At 35.4% G+C, this 20,227-nt stretch overlaps 3 protein-coding genes across 6 annotated transcripts in view; all 3 read left to right on the plus strand.

The window, feature by feature from the left end:
• The window catches only part of LOC124452669 (transmembrane protein 87A-like), a 41,165-nt gene extending 40,281 nt beyond the window's left edge, over positions 1–884 (plus strand). For both annotated transcript variants that reach the window (XM_047003258.1, XM_047003259.1), the window contains one exon: positions 512–884. In XM_047003258.1, coding sequence (XP_046859214.1) covers positions 512–553 — 42 coding nt within the window. In that variant the 3' untranslated portion in view covers positions 554–884. The remainder of the gene's footprint in view (positions 1–511) is intronic.
• Positions 885–4,930: 4,046 nt separating this feature from the next.
• Positions 4,931–13,071, plus strand: LOC124453347. Of its 2 annotated transcripts, none has more exons than XM_047004155.1 (5): positions 4,931–5,028; positions 5,098–5,207; positions 11,095–11,198; positions 12,286–12,345; positions 12,806–13,071. In XM_047004155.1, exons 2-5 carry the CDS (start codon positions 5,112–5,114, stop codon positions 12,921–12,923), a joined length of 378 nt encoding a protein of 125 aa, XP_046860111.1. In that variant the 5' UTR covers positions 4,931–5,028; positions 5,098–5,111; the 3' UTR covers positions 12,924–13,071. The 2 variants fall into 2 exon arrangements, with proteins under 2 accessions (XP_046860111.1, XP_046860110.1); XM_047004154.1 differs by having other exon boundaries at positions 5,103–5,207.
• A 931-nt stretch (positions 13,072–14,002) lies between these two features.
• On the plus strand, positions 14,003–20,125 carry LOC124452908. 2 transcript variants are annotated; one of them, XM_047003544.1, is made up of 5 exons: positions 14,003–14,097; positions 14,225–14,321; positions 18,910–19,013; positions 19,126–19,185; positions 19,922–20,125. In XM_047003544.1, exons 2-5 carry the CDS (start codon positions 14,238–14,240, stop codon positions 20,034–20,036), a joined length of 363 nt encoding a protein of 120 aa, XP_046859500.1. In that variant the 5' UTR covers positions 14,003–14,097; positions 14,225–14,237; the 3' UTR covers positions 20,037–20,125. The 2 variants fall into 2 exon arrangements, with proteins under 2 accessions (XP_046859500.1, XP_046859499.1); XM_047003543.1 differs by having other exon boundaries at positions 19,134–19,185.
• The last annotated feature ends 102 nt before the right edge of the window (positions 20,126–20,227 follow it).

Here is a 20,227-nt window from a genome sequence, read left to right on the forward strand (position 1 = left end):
AGCTTAAATAATGCAGGATATTCGAGAAGAAGAAAGTTGCTATGCTTGTGTTTATCATTATTCGCTATCAGAATATCAGTGGTCGCACAAAAATTAGCGGTCGCTCAAATATTAGCGCTAGCGTTGAATGACGTCACCTCAATGTTATTTTGTGGAGAAGGGGTTAAAAGCCATGTGCATTTATACATAGGATATTTGATTACAGGAAACAATTGACGATTTAGATGCAAAATGCTTCATTGCATGATCCCAGGGTGCAGTAGCGTTGGGCGAAATACGTTGAGCATAGTTCGCCTTTTACAAAAGGGCTCAAAATATACATTTCTAGAAAGGCAATTAATTTTTGATTGAGAAAAAACAATGTTTTGAAGAGAAAAGTCCATAATTTGTGTAGCTACTTCTTGGCTCTGCTTGTCTGTACACGAGGCCGACTTTGTGGTCATTCTTGACGATCACCAAGAATGTTCTTTACAAAATAGTCCGCTTATACTAAGTTTGACAATTTTTTCAGGAGATGATGACGACAAAGTTAGAGATGAACAAAATGGAATGACAATTAAAGTGATTCATTGCGATAACATTGAAAATGAAGACTTAAATTAGTTGTATTAACACATGGTAGTAGTCCAAAGTGTTGCACTGTCTTTTAATTATTGCCTATTTCAAGGCACATTTATGACTTAGCTCTACAATGTTTACAATTACTAGTAAAAACGTTCAAAAAATTTTTTGCAAGAACATATCCGTTTAATACGGTGGCCCGCACGTGCAATTCACAAAACAAATTTGTGAATGAAAAACCAAAGATTCTGATGCAAAAGAAATTTGTTTCTTGCGCAGAAAATTAGTTTGGTAAAATGAAATAATACGTAATACAAAACAAACGCCTAAATGCAAAATAATTGATTCACAAAGCGAAACGAAATTTAATCCGAATGGAAAACAAACATCTTCAGTGCGAAAAGTTTTCGCTGTGCAAAAAAATTAACCGCAAGCCACACTCATGAAGGATATCGCTGGCATACCTTTTTATTTGGCCGTCTGGGGTATGTGTAATTGTTTTAGGCATTTCACAACAAATTCGTTACGTTCGCGCCATTCTGAAAGCTAACAAAAGGAACAAATTTTCTCTATATTTTGCCCATATTATGGTGTGAATACACCAAACAAAACATTTTGTTTTTCTGAGCTTTATATATTTGGCAGAAGAATTAAAAAATACAACAATTATATCGGTAAAATCGTTAAATGTTCTCACTCCCGTCTCAAAAAGCTGTCCATAATTTTTAAATACACATATGATCTCCGAATGTCCACGAGAAGTCAGAATAAGGAAGATATAGAAAATAAACTTTGGGATGTATGATTGTGCAAGTTATGAGTACTAACTGTCTTTTAGGTAATAATTTCGTGCTCTAAATTCTAAAATACGCAAAATTGATCCTTAATCTAATATGTTAGCCATATCCTTAGCCAGAACATAAAATTATTAATGTTTACTGTTTCATAATGCCAATATTCATATCTAAAATCATCTACATGTTAGCCAACATACATGAAACCCTTATGTTTATCATTAGGTCAATACCATAGCTTACTACAGTACGATTACGTCATAGAGATCACTTAAAGTAGAATTTGTATCAGAATTCTCTTTGCAAAAAGCAAATATATAGAACAGAATGCACCTCGAAATTTACAGACAACGCTCACAAGCAGGGTCGCTTCAACATTGTCACATGGGCGCTGACGCAATACCATGAATGTAATCCCAGAGTGACGTAACAATGACGTAAGAATGATTCAAATTTTGTTGACTGATTTGAAATATTATCAATGTATCAGTTAAAAAAAGGTGCAAAAAAAAAATTATTGGCGCATGCGCCTTATGCCTATAAGGATAGTGTGGTTGTTTCATGTATCTCTGCAAACGATTGCAAAGGTGGGTACTCAAATAGTGAGTGCACTTTTTAGATACTAAATCCTAAAAGCGGAAGAAATTGTAAATGCTCTGGCCTAAGGTGTTGTAAAATATTCGTCGGTAGTGTAGTAGTTTGGGGCATAATGTAGGGTTGTTTCATCCTGACACAATCTAAGTTTGCATGGAAATATGCGTTTCCTTCTTTATTTCTTACTTCTCCAGTAAGAGGATCGCGATAATTTCTTTGTATTCTGGATTTATCGTAAGATTGTGAAGAGGACTGGCTATATCTCCTCCTGGCTTTAATGACTGAGAACAACTAAAGCAAACGTGATCGAAGGGCGGCAGAACTGCAAGAGACTAATGGCACAACCGGGTTGACAGCAAAAGGTTGTTGAGCCTCCGGAAGAAGTCTTCTAAGGTGGACGAATAATTGTTGTTTTGGTGCAGACGATAAAGAAGTTTGAAAAGTATTTGGCACATGCAGAAGAGGGTGGCGGTGAATAAGTAAAAACATGAGAATAATTTACTGGACAATGTGCAGAATTGTTTAACGAACGCTGAATTGTTCGCCCATGCAGACTTCTGCTCATGACGTGCTGTTGCCCAGCATACTTAGTTGGAGATGATGCAGTGCTTGCAGAACTGTGTTGAAGTCTTCAACTTGAAGAGTTTCTGTTGTAAAACTAACGCGGTCTACCACCACTGAGGGTGAAGCCTTTCCGGTTGATCTTCCTTCTTTGCGTATAGCACTAGACTTTTTACAATTCTTCCCAACACCTTTAGTGCTGTCACAGGTAACAAGAGCAGTTAACTTGCTTACGCCCTTTGCCTTAAACCCCTTCAAAAATTTGGACGTCATGCCAAGCTTTTCTTCCGTGGCCAAGGAATGCGTTCATATACTTCGTGCTTTCCAACTTGGGCAATCGCTGCATGTAATTTTTCCATTTTTTTAAACGGTCACATGATGGATTTTGATAGCAGTATCTCTTTCTCCCATGAATATGATCGTGTTATCGTTGTCTTTCGACATACTTGCGACATGAAATCTTTTCACGCAGGCTTCCTTGTGTCTGGCAGTCTTAGACAAAATACAATAAAGCATTTCGTCGTTAAGATTGCATGCCCTCAACCGCCCATTCAAGTCTCACTGATGGATTTCAATCTTTGTCTTTACCATAAGGCGTGAACGCTTTTTGGTGCAAATGGGAGCTTGAACAAGCAAATTGGAATAACTGCGAAGAGTATGATCTTGTGAATTTTCAAAATTGCCTTTTTTGCAGAGTCAGAATGACATATTGCTTTGTGCACCAGTAAGATCGATTCTGACGTAGTTACTTGCTATAGATGATAGAAATCACTTGATTATGCTTATGGCCTTATATTTCTTAACCTTAGTGATTTATGTATCAAATGGAATTAATATGGTGGTCAGACACTCATCGTTCATTAAAATGACCTCATGTTTTCATTGAAAATAAGCCATCTCCTTAATTATTAAAGCTTGCTATAACATTGCAGCTGTGTCTTTAAAGCTGTTTGCTTTTTACTCTATTGATATATGTGTGTATAAAATAATCCTACTTCTCAATTTTTAATGCTTGCTATAACACTGCAACTGTATTCTCAAAGCTCATTGGTTGCTTTGTACCATATTAAACATATAAATAATAAGCCTCCTCCTCAATACTTAAGCTTGCTAAGTTTTTTATACAAAGTTCTTTATTCCTAAAAATGGTTACTTTGTATCATATAGATATATGTAAAATTAGCCACCTCCTCAATTATTAAAGCTTGCTGTAAGAATGCAGCTGTGTCCCTGATGCTGTTTGCTTTGTACCCGAAAGTGTATATAAATAATTATGCTACTTGTCAATTTTTAATGCTTGCCATACACTGCAACTGTATTCCTGAAATTGGGTTGCTTTGACCATATAGATGTAAAAATAAGCCACCTCCTCAGTTCTAAGAACTTTCTATAACACTGCAACTGTGTTCTCTAAGATGTTTGCTTTGTACCCTATTGTTATATAAACAATAAATATTCTTCTCAATTTTTAAAGTTTGCTGTAAAATTGCAACTAATTCTCTAAGCTTGTTGCTTTGTTCCCTATAGATTAATAAATAATGAGCTTTTCCTCAATACATAACATTAAAAAAATAATTTATGTACCTATTATTTTCTACTCAACTTGGTTTAGTACTTTGGCTGATGAAAATTGTCTTTACAATGCTTGCTCAATTGCCCTGATTGCAAATGAAAATCTTTCCATCAGACTGCAGTGGCTTACCATCATTGAGTTATATGAAAATGCTTCATACCACTCCCTTATCAAATCTTTACCTGAGGATGGGGCATTTACTTCATATAAAAACGCCTTTGCTATGTGCTTGTCTGATGCTGCACTCTCTATTTTTTAAAAAAGAAGAGGCAATCCAGCAGCAGTTTTGGAAGAAGCTTAACGAAATTGTCAAAATTATACGTTTTTATCCATGACGCTCATGCTTTTATTGGCAAAATTAGAAAAAAAAACTCGTAAAATTCAATCATTTTATTCGATTTAGTCATAAGAGTAATTTTCTGTATTCTGCCCTCAAAATGCAGGAAAACGTGTTTCAGACAGTTAAAACTTAAAAATTTTTTTGGGGAGCATTCCCCCAGACCCCCCTATGGGCGGACTCCGTCCCATTTTGAGCTGGTGAACAGAATGAAAGCTTTTTTACTCTGAAATCAAGAAGGCTACAGCTTGCAGCCAAAAGAAATTAGATCATTTGAGTAGACATTTATAACAGTTCCACATTTTATGGTAAATTTATTTGAAAAGTCTAAGAATTTTAGAGTTAATTATTTCAATTCATTTCCTTGATTAGTATTAGTATTATAAAAACTAATCAATTAGGTTACCAAACCGCATTCTACACAATGGCTAACAAAACGCTTGTGGTAATTTATGATTGATTCCTGCAGAGATCAGTGGGTCTTTCACTTAAGTTCGCTTGTTTGGGTCTATTAGTGATGCAAATTGTTGTCTCAAATTTCACTACAACAGAAAGGGAGCAATATTTGTTTATGAGTGCTACAGGAAAAGTTTTCATTCAGAACAAAGGTGAAAAAAGCTTGATTAGTCATGGAATACTTAGAACATATGCATGCTCATTCTTTTATTGATTCTAAGGATAGATCTCAAAAATGCCCAGTAAACAACAAGAAAATTATACAAAGAAATTTCAACTCGTGTCAGTGTATTCTTGGATCGGCTATTTTATTTGGAATACATGTCTTGGGGTATTTTTTTGATTTTATATATATATTTGTATGTAATTCATGCGTAATCTACATAGTAAACTCCTATGGAAACTGCGCTGGCATGCTGGCGATCAAATAATCTTATACATTCTACTGTGATTGCTGTCAATGTTGTGCATTTATTAATTTTTGTGCAAGTTTGATTTGGATGATGTATCACGGAGGATTACAATCATTACATCATTGTTAGTAATGAATTTACAAGTGAGATTGTATAAGGTTCTACATTGTTTTATGAACGTTGTCTTCCAACAGGTAATCTCGTGCGTAACTGGTACAACTTGGTACAAAATATACCTTTTCATGCATAAACGTGCAGTTTGTGAATTGTTTTTTCTCTAAAATGCTCGTACAATCAACTTCGCAAGTCTAAGTCGATGTACATTATGTGCCGTATGAAATTATCTCACGGACATTGAAAAAAGCAAACTTTATGTATAAAGTACATGTATTTAGTATACATGTCTCCAATTACAATCTTTCTAACAGATTCATCTTTGACGGGTTATGATAATACACGGAAGCGGAATGCGGAACGGAATGGGGGTTAAAACGCGGAATTGAGCATAAAACGTGGAGCGGAAATAGGGATGAAACGCGGAATAAAACTAGCGAATATTGCTAAGTTATTTTTTATTGTTTATTCTTTTAATTATTAGAAATGAAAAAACTACCATTAAAAAAAATTATAAAACTATCATGCAGAATAAGTAAAGACAACAACACAATAAACGGACATATCAACAGAACCGTCAAATATTCACAACTAAAGAAAAAGGGCAGAAGAACTACAAACAACACCAAGACCACAACAACACACTCTAATAATATTGACACCAATCACTTTCAAAATACTGGTATTTACCAATGATTTCAGTAGCTTAAAAGTACTGACATTATTTTTGAAACGATGTTCGTACTCGCCGACATATTTGCTATGGTAATAAAGAGTGATTCAAATTTTGTTGACTGATTTGAAATATCAATGTCTCAGTTAAAAAAAGGTGCAAAAAAAATTATTGGCGTATGAGCTTTAAATGAAGATAGTATGGTTGTTTCATGTATCTGTGCAAACGATTTCAAATAGTGAGTGCACTTTTTAGATACTAAATCCTAAAAGCGGAAGAAATTGTAAATGCTCTGGCCTAAGGTGTTTTAAAATATTTGTCGGTAGTGTAGTAGTTTGGGGCATAATGTAGGGTTGTTTCATCCTGACACAATCTAAGTTTGCATGGAAATATGCGTTTCCTTCTTTATTTCTTACTTCTCCAGTAAGAGGATCGCGATAATTTCTTTGTATTCTGGATGTTATCGTAAGATTGTGAAGAGGACTGGCTATATCTCCTCCTGGCTTTAATAACTGAGAACAACTAAAGCAAACGTGATCGAAGGGCGACAGAACTGCAAGAGACTAATGGCACAACCGGGTTGACAGCAAAAGGTTGTTGAGCCTCCGGAAGAAGTCTTCTAAGGTGGACGAATAATTGTTGTTTTGGTGCAGACGATAAAGAAGTTTGAAAAGTATTTGGCACACGCAGAAGAGGGTGGCGGTGGATAAGTAAAAACATGAGAATAATTTACTGGACAATGTGCAGAATTGTTTAACGAACGCTGAATTGTTCGCCCATGCAGACTTCTGCTCATGACGTGCTGTTGCCCAGCATACTTAGTTGGAGATGATGCAGTGCTTGCAGAACTGTGTTGAAGTCTTCAACTTGAAGAGTTTCTGTTGTAAAACTAACGCGGTCTACCACCACTGAGGGTGAAGCCTTTCCGGTTGATCTTCCTTCTTTGCTTATAGCACTAGACTTTTTACAATTCTTCCCAACACCTTTAGTGCTGTCACAGGTAACAAGAGCAGTTAACTTGCTTACGCCCTTTGCCTTAAACCCCTTCAAAAATTTGGACGTCATGCCAAGCTTTTCTTCCGTGGCCAAGGAATGCGTTCATATACTTCGTGCTTTCCAACTTGGGCAATCGCTGCATGTGATTTTTCCATTTTTTTAAACGGTCACATGATGGATTTTGATAGCAGTGTCTCTTTCTCCCATGAATATGATCGTGTTATCGTTGTCTTTCGACATACTTGCGACATGAAATCTTTTCACGCAGGCTTCCTTGTGTCTGACATTTTTACAAAAATTTATCTTGTGGCACCTATAAATAAAAGAATTTTGTTGTTTCTCGGTATGCCCCATGGTACACGATTTCAGACTCAACATCCTCTTTTTGGCGACACTGTCACAGTGATATGAGTATTCCCGTGTTTTGGGTATCCTCTTACTTAAATCATTTGTGTTTTGGGCATCCCCAGCCCTAACCCTACCCGACCACCCAACGTTCACAAATCACTAGTGATATAGGTTTCTCTATTCTCGTTCCTTATTACTCCGCTGATTTCAAGGGTTTCCCTACTATGTTTTTTAACAAAATCATCATGGTCTTCATCATCTACATGTCCTAGTTTGAATTACATTACATTTATGTCTGGGCCATCATGAACAACTCATTAACCAGGTGTTCGTGTGTGAGGTGTGAGCTACGTATTGAATAAACTTCAGTTTACTCTGTTCCAGTTTTTCAAGGATTTACCTCATGCGAAAATACTGCGTATATCAACGAAATAATAGCAAACTTTTCTACCAGATTCCCCCTACAAGCCTTCCAAATACGTCGTACAGTATAGCTTTTTTTGAGCTTCCTCAGGTTCATGTGGCTCTGACAGCAAACAGTGACAGTTCCTTGCAGCCTTTAAGCCGATTATTAAGTGCTGGTTGGTACATTAAACTAAAATACATAGAACGCTATCTGAAACAAATAATTGAATTAAATCCAGACTCGCGAGATATTACCCCAGACACGCGTGTGCAGTGTTTCGAGATTGTCTTGCGGAGTGATAATTGATTGAGTACGCACGCGTGTATGGGGTAAAATCACGGCTTCAAAAAATTAGTAGGGTTTTGTATTACAGGTAGCGTTCTATGTATTTTAGTTCAATGGGTTGATGTGATTTAATAAAGAGTGCTTCCATTAGTAAAAGTCAGTTTCTGTTTCAGTTTTTGTTTGAGTAAAATATTTTGTAGTAAAGTATTTGATCGGCCACGCAATGAACTAATCACTCCCATCCAATTCATACTTCCGTATTTCCGTTGAAATGATGTAACGCACGTATAAGTAGAGCCCCAGTTAACTTGAAAATAGAGTCTGATGATGAATTTTGTAATAAATTCAAAATATAACAACTAAAATAAGAAAATGTCTTGTTTTCTTCTCAATTATTGAGTTAAATATGAACTATTTATTTGGAATGTGTTTCATGTTGTACTAAATAGCATAGTAGTTTTTATCATTGCAAGATGGACGTTGAACATTAAGTTTGATATTTAAGTTATCTGTGATAACTGTATTTGTTGATGTCAAAGTGTACTAAGGATGGTTACATCACAAAACCTATAATAAGGCATAAGGACTATGTCACTCTTTTGTAAAAGGGCTAAGTTATAAGAATATTTTAAAAATGTATTTTAAATGTATAGCGTACATGGTTAATATTTTGGGAAACCGCACGCGCGCACACATTTTTGTCTAGGTTATTTGAATACCATGACATCAAAAGAGTCGAGTGCACTTTTCCTTCTTTTTGTTACATCTTTTTCTTTTTTTTCACTTTGATTTTTAATTTTGTGCAGTTAATCATTTCACGGCGTTCATTGTTATTAAACATTTCATTTTGTAAAGAATTTTGAATTTCCTTCAGGCTCAAGCCCACTTTTTATGCCAATTTTATAATTTTATTGACGGTACGTGTTTTCATTTCCAATAATTCAAAGCAGTTTTATGTTCACGAAAAGAATAAACAATAAATAACTCAACAACAGTCGCTAGTTTTATTCCGCGTTTCAACCTTTTTTTGCGCGCTTGATCACACAATTCTTCGTTTTATCTCCAATTCCGCGTTTTCCCCAATTTCATGTTTAACCCTAATGCTGGGTTTTATCCGCAATTCCTTTCCTCATTTTATCCTTAATTCCGCGCTCTATCCCCATTCCATTCCGCTTCCGCATTCCTGATCCTTATTCTCTTCTCTCTCGTTGTATCCTAACCAATCTTTTACATTGCAATTTGTACTTAAGAAATTAAATTGGTTGAAGATTTTTGAAGGAAATAGGAGTAAAAAATCTCTTGGACACGATCGCAGCTTTTACCTTAACATGGCACCTTTATCTTCAAACAAACGGGAGAGAGGGTTTATAAATGTTCACTTTTCCGAATGTACTAATTTAATTTAGTTTTTGTTTTGGCCAAATTTGAAGCTCGAAAGTTTGAGGTCAAGTCACGGAAATAAAACGTCGGCAGATATTTATGGGTTATTATATGAAATACGCGAAAATTGCGTGAAAAACTTCTCCCGCGATGAGATGACAACTAATTATATGTAAGAAAAATAAAATAATTATCTGTTAGCAAAATCGCAAGTCCTACAAATGACCTAAGCCGAACTTCCTGCAGTTTATGGAAAGCTGTTTCACACAGATTAAAGTGACTTAGAGAGCCAACTTGCAAATTTCGTCCAGCTAAGCGAGTTTTGCTGTTTTCATTCACTGAAAAAATTGATTTCACTATAGAAGTAAATAATTGGTATACGATCAAATTTCCATACCAGAAACGAAACTTGCTTATTGTCTATGCCATAAAACAGTTGCTTCCTGTTAACGGTCACATAGGGCAGTTAGTGAATGAACAGAAACCTCAAACATCGTTGTCTTTAACATTTCCTTGAATACATTTATTGACACATGAAACAGGAAGCTGCCCTTCTAAAAATGCGTGGCCTAGAAATAGCGTCTTAGAGAAAATACAATAAAGCATTTCGTCGTTAAGATTGCATGCCCTCAACCCCACATTCAACTCTCACTGATGGATTTCAATCTTTGTCTTTACCATAAGGAAAATCAATTAATGCTCCATGGACAACTGTCGTTGCTGTGTACTGCAATAAACTCAAGCTCCATTTTAAGGAGGTTAGCTTCTTGTTAAGGCAACTCCATTCTCCCCCTGCAAGCAGGATAGAGGTGTAAACCTTGGAATGTGCAATGCGTTTTAACATTGATTGATTTTTGAAACAGTTAAAGTTTTTGAACGGAACTATTTCTTACTAAACATCAAAATATAACTTTTCTGTATCAGTCTATTTTCTAACTTATTCGAAATTCTACTTATCTCAATTCATCAACAATATTATTTTTACTAATACTAATTACTGGCCCTGTAAGCTCCAACTAAGTTCAGTCTCTTGATGACATTTGCATCCATTATGCTCCTTTGCCTTTCCATTTCCCAGCTTGTTTTTGTAACTCTTAGTATCAACTATAAGGAGTAAATTTAAAGTTCAAACTGGTACAGCCCATTACTTAATGAGTTCTAAGCATCATGCATTTGAACAGTAGATCGTACGGTTTTTAACTGCATAAATGGTCTAAATTAAGAGCATTTAACTAGTCTGGAACAGCAAAAATAAAAACTAATTATGTCTAGAAAAAACGACCCTCTCGAAAGTCCTGGCCTGCTGGCTTCAGCCTACTTAAACTACTGAGTAATCTCCCACTGACTATTTTTTTATGTGGTCACCATCATAGCCAATGACAGAATGCTTTTGTAGATTTACTATGTTGATAGAGAAATTATTTTTTTTATTGCTTGCTTCCGTCTTTCTCATGCTCGCTCAAAGACAGAGGAGTTGTTAAATGCTGTCATGAGTACATAGGATTTAATTGCTTTTTCTATTACCTATCTTTATTTTAACGTTAGTAAATTTAAATTTGAATCTCAATTGGGTAATTGATTGTTCATTTTTTAATCATTCAAGGTGATAGTGTTTTTACCAGATCTTCTACCTTGTGAGCTATATGGAAAAATGAGCATTGACTTCTGCGATTTTGCAAAAGAATATAACTATGGCCTCAAGGTTTTGTAAGTATAATTGCAGAATTACGTTTGCACAGCCATTAAAACAAGAACTGCTTACCCTTTTTTGGATGATGTTGCACTGTGATTTTAATTTCACACCAATGAATATAATTAACCTGAAAAGATTTCCGACTGATGTAAAGCTGTAATCAACCCACGAAGAGGAGACACTAAAGTTGTCAAATACACTGTTAGTTTTTGATGTTGAAAGTGTTTATATCAGGATCAGGGAAATAATTTCTTTAGTGAAAACATTTTCAATACATTTCATAAGACTTAAATTTCTTCTTTGTGGGATTCTTAAATGCCGAAGTAGGTGATTCTGTACCGGACGTAGAAAGGAGAACAAGTGCATTAAATTTAAAGCTTTTATATTTCAGCAAAACACTGATGTAGCAAATCTTTAAAATCTGCACTACCAATTTAAAACTGTGCATAGGTATATATAGTTTGATAAAACTAAAAATAAAATTAAAATTAAAAATGCAACTGTGTTCTGTCCTTTTTATGATACTTTCGTCGTTCATGGAGTCACCTTTTTCCCGACACAAAAGGTCCATGAAGAAAAGATTTCTAAAATATCAAATATATTGAAAATGTTGTTGAAATCAAAGTAACTATATCTCAAAGAGTTATTTTCTTTTAACTTTTACCTATAGTTTGGTAAAGACGTTTGCTAGCCGAGGAAACCTTTAGGAGAACTCGAGAGCAGATCAGTTTGACCAACTTCATAGCTCTCACAAACGTCTCCGAGTCTTTCTTAAGCCTGTACAACTACGAAAACATGGTTTATTTCTTTTATAGGAATAGCATTAAAGCGTAACAGATTAATTTGCAACAATTTTCTTATTTTTTCTTTCAACATGCCACTATTTATGATTAATTTGCAATTTTTTTTTGTGGAAATAATTTAGTGACCTCAGATGGGTTTTCAAAGGCTAATACAAACACAGCTATTGACCAAACAGCGCACGCGTCTCATTTTTTTTACTTTTTTAATTCTTTTTAACTGTCTGTGTACAACTAAATAACTATCTTCATTAACATTGTAAACATGCGTCCACATAATAAATGTGGCTATTTTTTACAGGTTTGTAGCAGTTTGGGTCGTACATTTTTTTGAAAGCTTGTTTTCATTGAGATTGAGCAGGTAAAAATAGACTTATGGAAACCATTTCATATGTGCTTCGACTTTGCTACTCAAAAATCTACTTTAGGCAAATATATTTTCTCCAAACCTCTTAATTTGGAACTGGACTGAACTCAACTTATTATTGCTTCCTTTACATTAGACTATAATTCATTAAAGTAAATGGTTTGAACCCGGGAGTATCTTTACATGTTTGTAAATGTAGATCGTCCATGTTGATATAGTCCTGAGAAGGACTGTTTTTGTTGTTGTTGACTGACGTTTCGATAACCTTAGCGGTAGTCATCTTCAAAGTTAAAATGACTCTGAAATGACTCATTTTGACTCTGAAGATGACTACCGCTAAGGTTGTCGAAACGTCAGTCAACGACAACAAAAACAGTCCTTTTTAGGACTATACTAACCTGGACGATCTACATTTACAAACATGTAACTATATTTCATTCTTACTTTTGCATAGCAAATTAGGATGCAGTACCTTTGATCAAGGAAAGTGGTTTGCTCAGACAATGATGAATGGGTATTTCTCACTTCACCTACTCCGAAAAATGAATGGCATGAAAAAGAAACACGGATAGCTGTTTGTTGAGGACGACACCTTTTTAATGATAATAATGACATCTTTTCAATGATAATAACGATGAAAATAAAGGAGCAATTAATTTTAATGTAATGAAAATAAAAGCGACAGTGCTATCATGTTAATGATTAATAATTGAAACAGTATGTACGATGTCTTCACATTTATGATTGCAAAGGTCTTTATTAATACCAAGACGCTGGCTTTTAACGTTAACACACCAATGAAAAAAATGGATGTAAAATTGTCTGAACACACAAATAAAATAACCAAAAAAAGAAAAAGCAATTAAAAACACACGAAAAAAGAAATAAGAAAGCAAAATGACGAAAACTTGCTTGAAAGTTCTGAGCTTTTGAAGGTTTTAGGTTGTATAACAATCCATTTTTTTGTAGTGCAGTCTGTTAGCAATTTAAAAAATGTCAACAGGCATGTCATTTGTGTCCCTGAAACACTTTCAACCCCTGGATATTGAATTGAACAAAAAAATGTTCACTGCTTTGGAAAAAAGGGCAAATTGATTACATAATCTCAGTATTAATCTCCATAAAATTGGTTGGTTCAGCAAGAGACTTGCTTTTTTAGATATTGTCTTGATTTATAAAAACAAGATATTTCCGTTAAGAGAGAGCATTAATCGATTCAAAGCCTATTGCTTGTTGACAATTAAGTTGCTTTCTAACGTTCTTCCAGTGTTTTCTCCTGACATCTCCACACGAACTTAAGGAAAAGTCTCTTATCGGTTTTTTAAATAGCAAGAAAACTTAACTTTTTCAACTATGCATATAAAAACGTGTGTCTGTACGCACTCCGTGCATTTCATTGTTCAAATCAAATTTGCAGATTACAAATTTAGAGTTGCAATTCTGCTGACTAAAACAATCATACAACCATTTCGTTAGATTTTTTGCTGCTTTTCTCTTTTTGCCTTCGCTGAGGAGTCAAAAACCTTGGCGTGCAATTTAATGGCTATATCAATGTATTTGTTATGAAATGTTTTGGTATTATGGCGAGTTCTATCGAGAGATATGCGGTCAGCGGTCAAAAACATAAATATTACAAAATCCATTAGACAAATTGTAAACATGCGGTAAGGTTACAATTTTTGGTTGAATTCTGTAGTGTGAATCTCATTGATCGTTAAGCAAAGTAAATTGCGTTAGCAGTTGCTGGTAAGTCGTAGAGCGAGATACTCTTATTTCTTATTTAGATAATGAATGTTTTTTTTTGTTATAAATTGTCAAAAGTGCAACGCTCAGATGTAAAAGGATTATATCATTTTCTGCTTATACCGTTTAGATGAACATCAAAAATGTATGCTACACAAGAGAAAAAATTCAAATCTGTGTCAATGCTCGTTTGGATAGGCTTCTTCACATGGATTACATGTCATGGGGTATTTGCAAGCTCTATCACCTATATAATTGCATTCTTTCGTAGTGCATTCAGTGATCTCTTATTTGCTAATAATTAGCCGACTATATGATTATATTTTGAAAATGTATTACTTTATTTATTATTGCTACATGTTTTCGTACATGAATTATTGGATAGACAATGGAAGAAGTATTAATTTAACGTATGAAGCGCAGAATGCCATTTGCGAAAGTTATTTTTAGCTGTTGACACTTTTTTATGTCATTCGTAACTGGCACAAACTAGTACTGACCTGGTGGTGTTTTGCGAAGTCATTCACTGCATGTCTTTCATCATCCCCTCGGGTTAATTTTTTTGCTACCAATCAAATGCGGCATTTTTGAAAGTGGTGCAAGAAAAGAGGCTGAGGGCTGAAAGTTTTTCTTGCCAACATGATAGCTCATGCCAATTCATGCAACACGTATTTCAGTATTAATATCTATTAAAATAACCAATCTAGTAAATGTATTTTGAAAAACGAAAAACCAAACACATGACAATAATTTTTTTGATATTTTGAGACAAAGCAAGTGACATTTTCATTTTTACATTTGTACGCTTATATCAAAGAAAAACGCTTATCAAAGTCCCTATGTCAGAAAATAAGACTACATTTTTGAAATCTATTATCAAATATAGTTATTAAGTTCTAAAGCGAAATTCAAATTGGAGTTATAGTTTTTGCACTGTTATTGCCTAAACATCGATTTTCTTAAAGTAAAAAATGAGAAAACCTCACAAATGAGACTGGTGCGAATTATGAAATTGACGTCACAGTAGGAACTCGTCCTACTCAATGGTCCTACTTTTATATATGGAATCCTAATATGTGAGCTTATTTATCAAAGCAAACACCACGCAGAAAGCCAACAAAACTGAAAAATTCCAAACCGTATTGTTGTGGGAGGCTGCTTGAATGTCATAAACACAGACAAAGAAATTTCAGGACATTTTATACCGTTTTATACTCCAAGCTAAATCAAGACGTAAACAGTGGGTTGCTCTCAAGCGCTAAAAAAATTCCGACAGAAAAATTTACTCTTTGTTCCGTGCATTTTGCAAGAGAGGTGCTCATAGCTATTTTTTGAATGTCTTGATTAGCAACCAACCTATAATTGGCCTTCCAAAATATGCAATCCTTATGTGTTATTTTTATTGCAATTAATTGTTATTTTTGTGGAACGATGCAAGCGTGAGCAAATAAACAAAGGTGAGACACCTTCTATTTGCGAGATCACTGGTGTTCCCGATCTTAGATGCGTTTTGTGTTTTGATCTGCAGCTGGAAGAGATACCTACAGTTTGTGGTAATCCTGAACAATTTTCTGTTTTGGAGGCAGATCCTACATTCAACCTGGCAAAGTTTAACGTAACGGTAATTTTGCAGCAGAATCTAAAGGTTGTCGATCGAAATAGTGGAAAACATCCAGCAATGATTGGGCCTATGCTTATTACTCAAACAAAAACGTTTGACGCCTACCATTACTTTTTTAGCAAATTAATAAGTTTATGTAAAGATACAAGAGGTATTCTTGCTTTAGGGACAGACTGTGAGGAGGAGCTGTATAAAGCAATGCAGTTTAGTTTTCCGCATGCGATTCACCTAAGGTGTTTTAACCACTTTTGAGAAAATTGCAAAGACCAACTAAAATCATCAAATGTACCAGAAGAAGCACAGAAAACGTTTCTCTATGACAAATTTGGAAGAAAATGTGGTGATACTCTGGAGAAAGGGGACTTCAACGTTTTGGGACCAAATTTTTCAGTATTTGTATTCTGTAAAAACCCCATATATTTTGGCTGGTCCCACTGTGTTAGGGCTCTGTCATTATCTGAACAACGTTTTGTACATACTTTACTAAAAAAGTTGGATGCAACACCATCATATATATGCAACACTATCATATATATCACTTATACTTCATGCCCGCACTGAGAAGCATTAAAAATTATTTATTTCAATTATTTTCTTCAATTCACATTTTGCAGAAAGACATGATCGTCCGATGCATGCTAGGAAATGCAAAACGCTGGTCTTGGTGATCCACCAAAACTCTTTTACAACAATGTATCGGAATTGGCAAATGTAATGATCAAACGATGCGTATGATTTAAGGAGAATCGATGAGATGAGCGATTTCTGCCAGCAGATGAACAAACTTCTTAAGCAGCAAAAACAAGACGTTGACTCGGCCTTGATTAACCATGGTCCATACTATCTTGCTTCCAAATTTCAACTTCTCCAAATCCAATAAAATGTGTGGTTTTGAAACACAAACAAAGAGAAAGAGGCTGCAATCAAGAAATTTAGAATCTGTCGTCTGAACACAGCTAACCCGGAAATGCTCACGCATATTGCCGAAAAAGCAAAAATTGCTTAACAAATGAAAAACGTATATAGATATTACCAGCACCAACGTCCGATTACGCAAAAGCTTCCATGGTTGAAAGCTCGACGTCAGTTCGACCACATTACGTCACGGTGGCAAAAAATGGCAAAGTTACGTGCGACAACTGTAGCCGAAAAATGTGAGATCACACAGCAGTATTTGCAATGGTTGCAAAAGAGTGGTTCGCAAATGAATCTGAATAAGTTGGTGACAGGTGACAGCTGCAAAGGAGATGGGGAAAAGGTAACAAGGCAACATCTGTCTGAAGAAAAGGAGAACAAAGTAAAAAAACACAGTCATCGGTAATTCTCGTCGACAGAAATAAAGCACCAACTTCACGTAATGATCTCTTGCCGGAAAAAGAGCACTCTTGCATCTTGCAATGTAGAAACACGGTTTGTCAAATCAAGAGTATAACTACTCTAAAGTTCAATAACAAGCTCAACAACATGTAGTACAAAAAGAGAGTTCACATATTTCCAGCACAGCTTCTGTCCTGCCCTCAACAGTACTCGCTAACACATTTCAATTTCCTTGCTTAAATACAAACAACGATTTAAACAATTTGTAATGACAATGTTTTCCGAATCACACTTTTGGGTTTGTGTTCACCGCTCGTCCGCTCATGTTACGGATGTTCGCAGTCATTCAAACGTAATGGTGTTATTGCAAATCCACAAAATGATATGGTCGTTATGGCGCGAATGAACCGGGCATATCGAGATCATTATGCTGGTGAGATGAGAGCAAAGGAAGGGAACGTGTACTTTGACTTTAATCACTGGTGCATTAGATGAGAACAGCTTTATTTTCAACCACATATGGTTGTTTTTTCACGAGAAGTTATCCAATTCTTAACTCCTACTCATTTCATTTTTTAAGAGCATTTGGAGTAAATAAACCAGCAGTTAGTTCTGCTTATACCAGTGGCGTAACGTATTTAGGTTGATGCGGACGTTCCGACCCATTCGATCTCATGATCCACGAAAGCCTCCTAATCTCCAAACTAAAACTTTCCCTTAAAACTCAAGGCAGCTTCATCACTCTTAAGCTTTTCTTGTCTCAACACCTCACCCTAAATATACATCACATCACACTTACACGTTCACAGTAATCTGATACCTCTAACAATGTAAATAACTATATTTATATATACAATGTGTATATACAATATGCCCTCCAGGCTATCACCACAATGCAATGGTGATTCCTGCACTTGGGACACAGATCGTACGGTTATACATTGTATGGACGATGTTAGAGTCTCCATAGTGCTCAAAGCTATAAGGGTTAGCTTTGCATATCGCCAACACGGTGAACATCTCCATATGAAACTCTCTACACAATCTTAGAGTCCTCAAACTACGCACGCGCAGTGAGCGTAATATACAAAGTGTATATACAATGTGCCCTCCCGGCACAATACATATATATATATAATTCTATTCCAAAGCCATCATCAGAGAATATATAATATATTATTCCTAACATGGTTTGTAATATGCACATGAAAAACATGTGACTTGGACGAGATTTGAATTCGCACCTTCGGGATACTAGTCCGCCGCTCTACCTGTTGAGCTACCAAGCCCACAGGGATTGGAGACGAGTCAAATCTCTTTTAAACTGCGTATGGACGAGAGATTCTCGCCACTAAAGTAGTTTACTGGATGGCACCGTGTTTCGACTTTATTCCAAAGCCATCATCAGAGAATATATAATATATTAATCCTAACACGGTTTTTAATATGCACATGAAAAACATGTGATTAGGACGAGATTTGAACTCGCACCTTCGGAATACTAGTCCGCCGCTCTACCTGTTGAGCTACCAAGCCCACAGGGATTAGAGACGAGTCAAATCTCGCTAATCTCGCTTACTTTTTTGCCGTTAAAATTTGAAATTTTTGAATTTCATTCGTATTTTGGTATCATTTCATCGTAAGATTGACTTCCTTACGATTTTTTAATTTACTGAAAGTAAGGAGTAAATAGAGGGCATGGGGTTGCTTTTTGCTACCTTTTAAATGTGTGATTACTTAAGGGGGAGGTTGAATAAGGATGAAAGCTAAATGGACGAAATTAAAACATACCAATATATGAATATTCCTCCTCCCAATATCCATCGCGACCCCTGAAGACGTGTTAAATTTTGATCAGATAATTTTTTCCATTTAAGGTCTTGTCATTTATCCCAGACGCCTTGCCATGCTCTCTATTTGGCAAGTTTGGTGATGATGTTTGCCGTGTAGTCAAAGAATATAATTACGGTATTAAAATTGCGTAAGTACGTTTCTCATACGAATCGTGGTACAATTCATCCTGAAACAGCAAGAAAAAAGAAGTTGATTACTAGTTTCTTTTGTTGCTATTTTATTTATCTGTTCTGTTTTAGGTACATAGCAGTTTGGATTATACATGTTTTCGAGAGTTCCTACGCCCTTTTATTGAGCAGGTACGCAAAAAAGAGATCGCCAACGCCCTCATAAGGTTATATTTAAGGACTAATCATGCATGGTTTTTGTCGTTACCAGAAAAGATGTCTAATAAAATTGTTTTGAGTAATGGTGGGTGGACGCAAAGTTCAGTGGCGTGCTAGGAACATTTTATTTGAGATAGGATATTAATGAAAATGCACGGTAAAATTATCCCGTTTAGAAAACGAGGACTCATTTAAGCGGCGTTCACACTAGCTACTTAAGGAATCGTAGCTACATGTGAATGACATATTTAGCAAACACGACGTATCGTTGAAGACGTGATGCAAATGTCGTGATTTGCTCAAACATAATGTACCTGCATCGTAATTACGCCATTTTTACGACTTCTTAAACGATACGTCGTGTTTGTAAATTTCTTTATTGTTAAATGCCCAGTTCGCTTGATACTCAAGCATGCACATTACACTCCAAACCTTAAACAGCTTTATATTGTGAATAAAGTTTGAAAAACAAAATGGTGACTTACACAGATAATTGGCAAGTAATAAAGGTGGAATATAATTCAATATTCATGACGTCTGTTTGATTGACTATACCGCTCCTTTATTTTAAAATCTGTCATATAGCGATAAAAACCCATCGCATCGAAGCTTTCAATAAATAGACTGCAATCGGGTGCACTGTGCCTTTTAAGTTGCTTGTTTTACTTCTTCATAAGACTTTTTGTAAGTACAATAGGTTTTTGTCTAGTTATTTGGGATGCAGCTCATTGGAAAAAGTGAAGTGGTTTTCCCAAACAATGATAAGTGGATCTTTTTCACTGTCGATTATCAGAGAAATGACTCGCAAATCAAAGCACAAGTAACGAATGTTAAGCTCTTTTAGAATAACTAGTTGTAAGATTTTTTAAGACTTGTACAAACAAGCAAAAATATTAAAAATCTTTTAATCAGAGTTACATATACTTCAATATGTAGAGTGTAGACGAAAAAGAGCCCTCTTCCCCCATTAAAAATTTTATGGCTACTTATGGACATCAATAGAATACTATAGAGT

This window comes from Xenia sp. Carnegie-2017, unplaced genomic scaffold (genome assembly GCF_021976095.1).
Source record: "Xenia sp. Carnegie-2017 unplaced genomic scaffold, XeniaSp_v1 HiC_scaffold_25, whole genome shotgun sequence".
NCBI lineage: Eukaryota > Metazoa > Cnidaria > Anthozoa > Malacalcyonacea > Xeniidae > Xenia > Xenia sp. Carnegie-2017.